The 12665-nt window shown below is 33.1% G+C and overlaps 1 protein-coding gene across 1 annotated transcript in view; it reads left to right on the plus strand.

Annotated features, from left to right (window-relative positions):
• The window catches only part of NCAPD3 (non-SMC condensin II complex subunit D3), a 108723-nt gene that overhangs the window by 44611 nt on the left and 51447 nt on the right, over nt 1-12665 (plus strand). The window contains exons 17-19 of the mRNA XM_051986645.1: nt 4743-4934; nt 5216-5313; nt 5413-5528. Of these exons, the coding sequence (XP_051842605.1) occupies nt 4743-4934; nt 5216-5313; nt 5413-5528 (406 nt within the window). The remainder of the gene's footprint in view (nt 1-4742; nt 4935-5215; nt 5314-5412; nt 5529-12665) is intronic.

Genomic DNA, 12665 nt, shown 5'->3' on the forward strand with positions numbered 1-12665 from the left:
TTTAAATGGTAATAAAAAAGAAAAATTAGAGGTTTTCCTATTAAACAGTTGAGGAATGGCTGAACAGATTGTGATACAAGAATATAGTGTGACATTATTATGCTTTAAGAAATGGTAAGTTGTGATTTCAGGAAATCCTTGGTAGTATGAATTGACACAGAATTAAGTAGAATAATTTACAAGGGCAGCAACAATGCAAAGAAAAAGAACTTTGAAAGACTTAACTCAGGTCAAAGCAGTGATCATCTATGTTTCCAGAGAATCTATGATGAAGTATGTCCCCCATTTCCTGTTAGAGGGAGTTAGACACAAAGTAGAGAAAGAAACATAGCCTTTTGCTCATGGACACTGTGAGAATTGATTTTACTTGCTTTTATTAATTTTTTGCAAGAGGTTTTTTGTTTTTTGGCTTGTCTTTTGGTTTTCAATTGGGGCAGAGGATAGCAGTCAGAGTTAGCAATAGAGGACCACTGAAGTATTTTTTTAAATGCACAGAAGAGAATAGGGTCTCACAAGGAAACAAAACAAGTAGGACAGTATTCAAAGTAACATGTAGACTCATATATATATTATGAAAGAAAGTGTTTAGAAATGTAGATTCATTGTTTCATGTATAATCCTCTCCCTCCCCTCCCCCCAGCTATGTGTTTGGAATTGCCCTTTTTGGGGGACAAGTTCAAGTTCGGAAGTTTATCAGTGTTTACATTTTCATTAAGAAAGAAAAGTCAGAATAAAAGAAGATAAGTTAGAATCAGATTAAGAAGGTATTTAATTGTTAAATAGAAGAGTATTTTTTTTTTGTTCTACAGGCTGTCTGAAGTTTTCTTCAGCAGAGAGTGACATGCTCAGACTCTATGCATCAAGAATCTCAAATTGAGATTGCCAGCTACTTTTGCCCAGAACTTTAGATAGTCTCAGACATACCACACTCAACTGAAGCTTCTCTCCTTTGTTTCTTCTCTTTTATGGGCTCCTTATCTTCTTCACAACCCATTAATGTGTGTGTATTATGCATATATCTGTCTCTGACATTCTTGTTCCCTGTCATACCTTCAGCCAGTATCTCTAGGTAGGTAAAGTCTTTCATCTTCCTGATATACTTCTCTAATGCTTAGAAGAAATTTTCATTTAGACCTCAGGTTTATGTCCCAATCGCTACATAATTCAGAAGTAAATTCAAAAATCTCTCCTGCATATCTACTCTGTGTCTCAATATTTCTCTCAGGAATACCATCATTCACCTAGTTTTTTCAGTTTAAGATTTTGGCATTATCTTTGATTTTTTTTTTTAACAGCTTTTGACATTTATTAAAATCCATCAATTCCACCACTGTAACTTCTTTCACATATATACCTTCTATGTGCATTCACTGGCACTATACTTATGTAGTCCTTCATTATTGTACTCCCTGGAATATCATAAAAACTTTTTTATAGGTCTTCCGTCTCCCATCCATCTGTCTCTTTCTCCAAGATCATTTTCTTCATGCATTAAAACTGTGTTCAAAAGTCTTTAGTGGTAATATTACTTCTTGAATAAAAAAATTCAGGTTGTTCTGAGTCTGTGCTGCCATATCATACTGGCCTTAGTGCTATTACTTCCCTCCCTAAATTTCTCTGCTGCCATCAGAGTGGCAGTATTTCCTGCCCTGCCATGTCCCTTGAGCTTTTATGCTTCTCTCTCTCTTGCCTATGCTTGGCTTTTTTAGCCTATGAGGACCCTGACTACACAAATGTCATGGCTTATGTCATTTCCTTCATTAAGCAAGCCATTCCTGATTGCCCTCATTGTGACTAGCTTTTTTCTTTTTTATTATATTTATATTCTGTTTTGTGGCTCTAATGTTTCTGTTGTTTAATAGTAAAGATCATAGACATATCTTTGTTTGGCTCCCAGTGAGCTTCATAATGCCAGGAATCATATCTTATCTAAAGTTTATCATTACAGTTGTAGGCACACTATGAACTTAACTGTGCTTGGTGCCACGATATTTCTCTAGCTATTAATGTCAACATTTAGTAATTTTTTAGGATGTACATTATGTTCAAAGTACAGGTAAAAGGTACTGTGGGAACATAAAGAAATATATTACATGCTATAGGATTTTGGGAGAAGACTCTATCACTTTGAGCTGAAGTGATCAGTGTGACTTCACAAAAGAGTACGAGGACTTCAGTAACACTCCCAGGCTGTGTATCCCTGGGCAAGTCACTTAATCCCAACTGCCTCACCAAAAGGAAAAAAAAAAGATTAAAAAGAGATGCCATTTGATAAATATTTGAAAGAATGGGGAGGAAGGATTATATTAGGTATAGATAGGATAATGGGGCAAGGCATTCCAGGCTTGGGAAACAGCATGAGCACAAAGATGGAAGCAGTTAAGGAAGCTGTCATGTTTATAATTCCCAAAGAAGTAAAGAAAGTAAGTAGAACAGTTTGACTATATTAGAGGTGTCATTTGGGGTGTAAAAGAAGGAAATGGACCAGCAAAGCAGACAAAAAGATTCATTAGGGAGGTAATTGGAAGAAACTTTAGAAGTGTTTTGTTACAAAAGCCAAGGGGGATGAACTCCAGTAAAAAGAAAAGAAAAAGGTATATGTGTGTGTGTTTGTATCTGTAATTGATGAAATAGTGTTAGATGCTACAGAAAATTTAAGGACAATGGAAATGTGAAAGTAATTATTTATGGTGACAAGGAGAATCTTTTAAGAGTGTTTTTTAGTAGGGTGGTAAGAAGGTATCGATTATAGGAGGTTAAGGTGAGAATAGATGGTAAAAAAAATAAAGAACTGAGGAAAAAGTAGAAGGGAAAGAAAATACATGCTAGTTGATTTTTTTTTTTAAGTAAAATAAAATAGAAATTACTTAAAGGCTAAGTAAAGGAAGGTTAGGTTACATACACCAGGGATTTGGCAGAGAAAGAAAGTAGAGAAATCAGATTGTAACTAGAGAAACAATAGAATTAAGTCAAGTTTTTTTCAATGAAAAGGATAGTGTGTGTGTGTGAGTGTGTGTGTGTGTGTGTGTGTGTGTTTTTGATGGAATACCAAGAGGATCTAGTAGAAAGAGAAATTGAAGATAGTAGAAATAGTGGAAAATTGATAGGAGAAGATTCTAGGGAAAATATAAGGTATTAATACTCTATAATAAAACTTCTGTTGTTCTGTAGTAGAAATTCGCAAAAACCAACTTTATTTTAAAAATATTTGAGACATTGAGCATATTAAGAGAAAATTAATGCCCAGGAAAATTCTAGGATTTTAATGATGGCAATATTTATTGGCCAAAGATAACTTCTAGAATAACATCGTTAAAATGGGCTAATTATTTATTTGGAGACAAAGGAGAGCAGTAGTAGATACCAAATTGTAGAAGATAAGGAAATGATCAATAGAGAAGAGATGTTTAGAATTTGAGATCTCAGGAGTAAAGTAGTACAACAAAGATCTTATTTTATATGTTAAATTACAATGATGTAATTTCAGGTAATTTTTAATAGCTTTCTTTTTCACAAGAAGGAATAACATCTCTTAACAGGATTAGAATTGCAAAGTTTTAACTATTTTGAATAAATTAGTAATTTTTGTGCTTCACTGCCATCAAATGGTTTGGGAATAATCAGAATAATACTTTTTAGGACATCTTTAATCTTTGATTTGATAATTATATAATATGATTATAGTGATAGGCAATAGACTTGAGAATTTTCTATGGTACATTGAAAATTTCATGAGATAGCTAATGATAATTTTAAACAGCTTATTTTTGTAATGTTACTACTATAAATGTATGTATATATTTTATACTTATGTTGTATATTGTTTATTTGATTATTGTTGCTTTTCTGCATTCTATGATAATTTCCATTTTTTTAAATTAGAAAAGCTATATTAATTGTATGTTTTTAAAATTACTAGCAGCCTGAAATTGCAGTTAATCAAAGGAAGAGAAAACAACTACTTGTATATTTATAGTTAGTATTATATGTTCCTCTTCACTCAAATGTACTAAAATACGGTATTTGTCCTATGATTAATTTGACCTTGTTTTGCTTTTTTTTTCTCTAAAATGCTGTGGGAGGGAGTAAGAAAAGTAGTTTAAACAAGACAGACTAATACATTGAGATAAATAAATTGGTAGCGTTTTACTTATTCTAATTTTTTTTAAAGGTGGGGATTTTGATATAGACTCTAATAGTATTAGCAATTCATACAAAGAAACTTTGGACAAGATAAATTTGATTAAACTTAAATTCTAATATGTTCTACCAATTCTTCTAAAATCAGACAACTTCCATCTTTACTATGATTATAAAACTGCTGGACCTGGGCTTATAATAATTATAAGTGACCTGTTCTGTAGCTTTGTAATAGAGAGGTTTTTATGAAAAGCTTGAAATGATGTAGTAGATTTTTGTAATTTTGTGTGTAGATTTGGGGAAGGAAAAGGCAAGAAGAGGTGTTTTATTTTTCTTTAAAGGCAAAAATTGTCATGGCTAGATTTTGTGTGAATAAATGAACTGAGATTGGGTATATGGTGAGAAATCTAATTTATTTTGTGTAATTAAAATTGGAATGGATCCCTCTTGGTCTTTTATAAGCCATGAGCTAGTATCTCTTTCTATATAGTTGTTTTGTATGCTACCAGAACCTAATCCAATTGCAAATATCCTGCAATTCATAATCTGAGCCTATGTGTGATATTTATAAATTTAATAGTGCTTTCTCTTCTTTTTACCAGCCGTTATTTAAATAAGGCTTTTCACATGTGGTCTAAGAAAGATAAATTCTCATCTACTTTTATAAATAATGTGATATCCCATACTGAAACAGAACACTCAGCACCAGCCTGGATGTTGCTCTCAAAGGTTGCTTGCTCATCACCTAAACTGGATTACACCAAAATAATTGAATCTTGGGAGAGAATCAGTGGGTATGTATGCTCTTAATTTAGTTATTGATTGGTGCTGAAAACAGATCCAAACTAGTTTCTTACTCCAGTACAGGGAATTATAAATATTAAGATTCAAGGCACTTTATTTAAATTTTATTATGAAAATATTTTTTAAAAATCATTTTCTAGTACATTATTCCATTTGGAATTTCTTAAAACATGACTTCTAGCATCAATAATGACAGAGGGAATGATATTGTTCTTCTCAGCAGTATACTTTTTTAGCTTCATATAGCTGTTTCTCTTTTACCATCTTCTAGGCAACACAATACCAGTTCTGACATTACAGGACATATTCTATGTGTGATTGGGCATATTGCAAAACACCTACCTAGGAGAACTCAAGAAGAGCTGACTGGTAAGTATAGCTGTATTCTTATTGAGAAAAACTTTTGCTTTTCAACTTAGTTGCATTTTTTTCAAACTGAAATTTCAAGTGATTTGATCTCCTTTTCAGATGTCATCAAATGTAAACTGAGAGAGTTTCAGTGGCCTCCAGAGGTGATTAGTTCAGCTGTTGATGTTCTACAAAAACTCTGCCATGCATTTGTAGAGACGACTGAGGAGGAACAGGTAAGGTTATGATTGACTTCTACAAACACACACACACACACACACACACTCTCTCTCTCTCTCTCTCTCTCTCTCTCTCTCTCTCTCTCTCTTACTTAAATCAGTATTTTCTATTTAGCTAAAGAATCATTTTTACTCTAGAAAATATTTCTATGTTTTCCTTAAAATGTACTAGTGCTTGCAAAATAGTTCCATCTTTCCTTTCCTAATTTGCCCCCTTTTCCCAAACTTCCTGATTTCTGTCGAGGTTACTAATGTCCTACCTATCACATGGTTCCTAATTTTAGTAACTCCTCCTTCAACCTCATCCCACATAACCACTCAGTAGCTAGATCTTATCACATCTCTCACATCTCCTCTCTTCTGTATACTCACAAGACCCCAAACTAGTCTAAGCTCCCATTGTATCTCTCCTAGATTATTTTAGGAGCCTCCTGATTGGTCTTTGTGCCTAAAGTTTTTCCCCTTTCTAATTCATGTACTACACAGCTTCCAAAGTGATTCTTCTAAAACATAAGTCTGATAGTATCACTTCTCTAATAAAATTCAATGACTTCCTATCTTTAAAATCAGATTTAAGCATTTCTTCCCAATTTAATCTCAAACTGCTTTACTCGTCTGATTATACATTACTTTCATTCCCTTAATTCACAATTCAGTCAAACAGGTATAAATGCCTTTCTTCTCATGTGACATTCCATTTCTTGTCTCGGTGCTTTGGCATTTCTCTGGAAGGTATATTCTTTATAACACTGCCTGTTAAAGTTCCTTATTTCTCTCAAAAATTAAACTTATATTCCATTCCACATGAAACTTCTATTGATTCTACACTTCCCTCCCCTTCTTCTCCTGCTCCAGCTAATAGTGCCTCCTCTCCCAAAATCACCTTGTATTTTTTTATAAATATTTTGTGCATATTTGCATATATGCATATGCATACCATCTCCCCTAACAGGATATAAATGTCATGAGGGCAAGGACTGTTTCATTTTTGTTTTTGTACCCCCTCCCCCATATCTAGCACAAGTTATCTGATCTTTTAGATTCTTTTCATTTCTGAGATTTTATGAATTGTGTCTCTTGTAAATATCTTTAGTAGATGAACGGATTGACAGTACCAAATTTTTATGTACAAATGGGTCTATTTTTTTCTTTATTTTTTTTTCTCTAGTTACCTTTTTTTTTTTTTTTTTTTTTTTTTTTTTTTTTTTTTTTTTTTTTGGTTATTATACACTCATTTTTTACATATTGCCATATGAATCACATTGGGAGAGAAAAACCTGAACAAAAGGGGAAAACTATGAGAAGAAAAAAAAAACACAAAGTAAAAAAAGATGAAAATTGTATGTGTTGATTCACATCCAGTGTTCATAGTTTTCTTTCTGAATGCAGCTGGTGTTTTCCATCCAAAGTTTGTTGGGATTGTCTTAAAATCACTGAACTGCGAAGAAAAACCAAGTCTGTCATAGATGATCATTGCCCAATCCTGCTGGTGCTGCATACAATGTTTTCTGGTTCTGTTTGCTTCACTCAGCATCAGTTCATGTAAATTTTTCCAGGACTTTCTAAAATCAGCCTGTTTATCATTTTTTATAAATCAATAATATTCCATTACTTTCATATACTATAACTTATTCAGCTGTTCCCCAATTGATGGGCATCTACTTATTTTCCAATTCTTGCCACCACAGAAAGAGCTGCTACAAACATTTTTTTCACATATGAGTCCCTTTGCCTCTTTTATGATCTTTTTGGAATATAGACCCAGGAAAGGAACTGCTGGGTCAAAGGGTATGCAGAGTTTTATATCCCTTTGGGGATAGTTCCAGATTGCTCTCCAGAATAGTTGGATCATTTCACAACTCCACCAACAATGTGTTAGTGCCCCAGTTTTTCCATATCTTCTTCAACATTTATCACTGTCTTTTTCTTTCATCTTAGCCAGTTTGATATGTGTGAGATGGTACCTTAGAATTGTTTTAATTTGCATTTCCCTAATCAATAATGTTTTTTTTTATTTTTTCATATAACTGTAGATGGTTTTAATTTCTTAATTTTAAAATTGTCTATTCATATTCTGTGACCATTTATCAATTGAGGAATCAAATTTCTTTATATTCATTCTCATTTATCACATTCCTTAAAGACCTTGTACTAAGTACTGTAAGAGATCCAAAGATGAATTAGAGGCCTTCCTTTCAAAGAATTTATAAATAACCCTTTTCCATTCTTTCTTTCTTCTTGTCTCTGCTATATTGAACAATGGTGATATTATTATTTATAATATTAATGTTATTGTTAAGTAACATTTACATAGCATTATCAGATTTACAAGGCATTAAAAAAAAACAATCTTTTGAAATAATTAGTACTCTTAAGTTCTCTTTGACTTGAGTCTCTAAGAGTACCTTATATGATTTGACCTCTACATGTTCTTCTTGCATTTCCTTGGCAGCTTGAAATCGTACCTTCCTTATTCCTTTGTTAGTAATCTATTTTGACTTTATTCTTGACTCTTACTTGTTTCATAAGAGGTAGCATGGTACAGGGCAAAGAGCACTAATACTGGAGTTACAGTTATTATTCCACCTCTGATATTATTGGTAGGATCTTGAGCAAATCACTTTAACTCTTTGTCTCAATTTCATCATCTGTAAAGGAAGGAGGTTGTACTCAATGTCCTCTCTTTCTAGTCCCTTTTATCTAAAGATCTACGATCTTCTCACCATGTCCATGGTCTGGGCAAAAAAGTGTCTCAGCATTTAATATTTCTGGGGCAAATAATATGGGGAATAAGGCAGATCAAGCTTAAAATTAGAATCTGAGTAAAAACCAACAAATGAGATAAAGCACAAACTTCACTTTATACAGCCTTCATTAGGCCAGTTGGAGGAAATAGCTTACTATACAAGAATGAGAATGACCTAGTAAATTGTTTACATAAATCTCAAGTGGATAGGTCAGATGATAAGATTATCAAATTTTCTAAACAGAAAGCTGTGAGCACTAGCTAAGACATTAGATGTCAGAATGAAGATCTAAAGATTTCATTTGGCTAGAGCAAGGGGCTAAATCCATTTGGGTGAAATTTAATATGGGTAAATGTGAAGGACTAAATTTGAGTTGAAAAAAAAATCAGTTTTACAAATGTAATTGGGAAGAGGGGTATGTTGTTAGCATTTCATGTGAGGACAAATTGATCTTCATTAAATATTTTTTCAATAACATATAAAAACAATTTTTAACGTTCATTTAAAAAAATTTTAAGTACCACGTTCTTTCCCTTTCCTCCTCATTGAGAAGACAAAACAGATTGATGTTATACATATGTCTTTATGGAAAACATCCATATTAGTCACGTTGTAAAAGAAAATACAAACAAAACAAGAAAACTAAAGTTTTTTAAAAGTATGTCAATCTATATTCAGATTCCATCAGTTTTCTTTCTGAAGATGAATAGCATTTTTCATTTTAGAATTTCATCTTAGTCTTGGATCATTGTATTGGTGAGAATAACTAAGTCGTTTTTTGTACAATATTGCTATCACCGTGTACAGTATTTCTTTGGTTCCTCACTTTGCATCAATTCATATAAAAGTCTCACAAGGTTTTTCTGAGAGCATCCTTCTTCTTTTAACACAATAATATTCTATCATAATCACATACTATAACTTGTTCAGCAATTCTGAAATTGATAGGTATCCTCTCAATTTTCAATTCTTTGCCACCACATAAAGAGCTGCTATAAATATTTTTGTACATAACTGCAGTTGCTGGGTCTAAGAGTATAGCCCTTTGGACATAATTCTAAATTGCTCTTTAGAATGTTTGAATGAGTTCACAGCTCAAATCAGCAATGCATCAGTATCTCCCTTCAACATTTGCTATTTTCCTTTTCTGTCATATTAGCCAATCTAATAAGTATTCAGTGGTACCCCAGAGTTGTTTTAATTTGCATTTCTCTAATTAGCTCTTAAATTTAGAGCATTTTTTCATATTACTATAAATAGCTTTGTTACTTCTTGTGAAAATTTCCTATTCATATTCTTTGATTGTTTAATCAATTGGGGAATAACTATTTTATAAATTGACTCAGTTTGCTATCTATGTATTTGAAAAATGAAAAAGAAAAATCTTTACCATAGAAACTTGCTGTAAAATTTTTTTCAGTTACAATTGCTGTTTTTCCCTGTATCCTATTCTCCTTATTTTGTTTACTCTGCCCATTCTCAAAAGCATTTTGTTTTGACTATTTCCCCCAATCTGCCCTCTTTTCCATTAGACCTCCATCCCTTCACTTATCCTTTTCCTTTTCCACTTTTCTATACAGTAAGATAGATTATTTCCATGCCCAAATGTATATGTTATTCCCTCTTTGAGCTAATTCTGATGAGAGTAAGGTTCGAGTACAAACCTCTACCTTCCCCATCTTCCTTTCTACTGTTAAAGAGTTCTTTCATCCATCTTTTTTGTGAGATAATTTACTCCATTCCACCCCTCCTTTTCCCCTTCTCTTAGTGTATACCTCTTTCTTGCTCCTTCGCTATCATCCCATCATATTCATCTCATACACTTGCTCTCTATCTTTGTATACTCCTTTTAACTGCCCTAATAATGCAAAAAGTTCTTGAGAATTGCAAGTATCATTTTCCCAAGAAGGATTGTAATCAGTTTAACCCTACTGAATTCCCTTCCTGCTTAGCTTTTTATACTTCTCTTAAGTCTTGTGTTTGAAAGTCAAATTTGGTGGTCTTTTTATCAATCATGTTTGAAAATCCTATTTCATTGAATGTTCATTTTTTTCTCTTGAAGTATTAGATTGTTTTGCTGTGATGGTGATTTTTGGTTATAATCCTAGCTCCTTTGTCTTCCTTCAAGTCCTTCTATACTTTTATGTAGAAGCTGCTAAATCTTGTATTATGCTGACTATAATTACATGATATTTGAATTGTTTCTTTCTGGCGGCTTGCAATAGTATTTTCTCCTTGATCTGGGACCTCCAGAATTTGGCTATAATTTTCCTGGGAGTATTTTATTTTGGGAGATGATTGATGGACTTAAAAAAAATTCCCATTTTACTCTTTAGTTCTAGAATAGCAAGATAGTTTTCTTTGATAAATTTTTGAAATATTATGTCTAGGCTCTTTTCTTGATCATGTCTTTCAGGTAATCCAGCAGTTCTTAAATTATTTCTCTTGCATCTATTTTCTAAGTCAATTGTTTTTCCAGTCAAATGTTTTACATTTTCGCCTATTTTTTCATTCTTTTGGTTTTGTTTTATTGTTTGTTGATGTCTCATGAAATTATTAGCTTCCACTTGCCATTATTTTCTTTAGTGAGCTTTTCTAGCTTCTTTTCCATTTGACTAGTTCTGCTTTTTAAGGAATTCTTGTTAATGAATTTTTACACACACTTTTTGTTCCATGTGGTCAATTCTGCTTTTTAATGAATACTTCTCTTTAGTGAATTTTTGTGTATCTTTTTTTCCTTTTGCCCAATTCTGCTTTTTAAGAAGTCCTTTTCAATAGATTTTTGTACCTCTTTTATCTTTTGGCTTATTCTTTTTTTTTTTTAAGTGTTATTTTCTTCAGTATTTTTTGGTGCCTCCTTTACCAAACTGTTGATTCTTTTATCATGGTATTCTTGTATTACAATTTCAGGCAGAAAAAAATGCTTTTGGTTGTTCACAGACCAGAGCACAAGCCAGGACAGTAGTAAATCGCCCTCTCCTTAGATCATATCCTAAAAAACCTGAAAGAGACTTCTCTCTTCTCCACCCCCATCTCCCCCAGTACAAACTCTGAAAATAACTATAAAAAAATCTGAAGCTTGGAATCTGAGCCCAACTTTATATATAAAGTTCACAATCAAGACATAGGCTAGAAAAATGAGCAAAAAACAAGAGAAGAACCTAACCATAGAAAGTGACCGTGGTGACAGGGAAGATTAAGAGACAAACTCAGATGACAACAAAGTCAAAACTGCTAAGACCTCAAAAAAAAAAAAAAGTGAATTAATCTCAGGTCCAAAAAAGTATTCCTGAAAAAATATTTTTTTTCCCCTCTACCTCTCTTACTTACCTCATTTTAAAAATCCTTTTTGAGTTCTTACTACTCTTCTGTCCTGTGCTCAGGTATGTAAGTGGCCATAAGTACTCTTGTGTCCTGGAGCAGTGATAAAGGTTTCTTGCTCTCCTGTGTCTGTAAATGCTGGTGTACTGGTACATTTCCTTGTCCTGGGATTGCATCTGAAATCTGTGTATGGGCAATTCAAGAGAATCCTGCACTCAGTATCAACAGAGGGATTCTTGTAATCTCCTTCTGACCAATTGTCCTACCACCTTATCTTCTATAGCCTGAGAGTTCTAGAAGCTGCTGTTATTGATTCAATTGCCACTAACGCCTTCTGTTGGCTTGCTGAGCCTGCTACTACCTTTCCAAGTTATTGCCTGCCCTGGACTGTGCTCTTTTCCCATTTTAGTTGCAATAGACCTTGAAGACATTCTAAATTGTATTGGGATAAAAAATTGTCTCATCCATCTTTTTGCAAGTTTTGCTCTAGAATTTGTTTTGAACATTTTGAAAAATTATCTAGAGGAAAATTTGGGAGACTGCAGTCTTGTTCCTGTCTTTTCTCTGTCATCTTGGCTCTGCCTCCAAAGTTGTTAAATTTTAGTTACCTGCAGTGTGATTTGAGTATCCAAAAACAAAACCCAAATCCAAATGAAGTTGTGAGCTGTATTAATAGAAGTATCATAAATAGAATAAGGAAAGGCGATAGTCAAACACTGTTTGGACATAGATAAAACCATATCTGGACATATCTCCACAAAAGTGGGGGGAGAAAGCATGCATTTTTGGACATGGACATTCTGTAGATCGGTTTTTCTTGATTTTGCTAATTTTTGTAAGAGTTCTTTTTGTCCCCTCTTTTCATTTTTAATTGTGGTAGGGGAGTAAGAAGAAGTCACTATTTAGCGATTGCAGTCATTTTTTCCATTTTTGCAATTAGTTCATTTGACTTTGTGACCCTTTTGGGAGTTTTCCTGACAAAGATACTGAGGTGGTTTACCATTTCCTCCTCCAGCTTATGTTACAAATGAGGAATCAGGAAAATAGTATTAGATGACTAATTCAT

This window comes from Antechinus flavipes, chromosome 3, assembly GCF_016432865.1.
Source record: "Antechinus flavipes isolate AdamAnt ecotype Samford, QLD, Australia chromosome 3, AdamAnt_v2, whole genome shotgun sequence".
Lineage (NCBI taxonomy): Eukaryota > Metazoa > Chordata > Mammalia > Dasyuromorphia > Dasyuridae > Antechinus > Antechinus flavipes.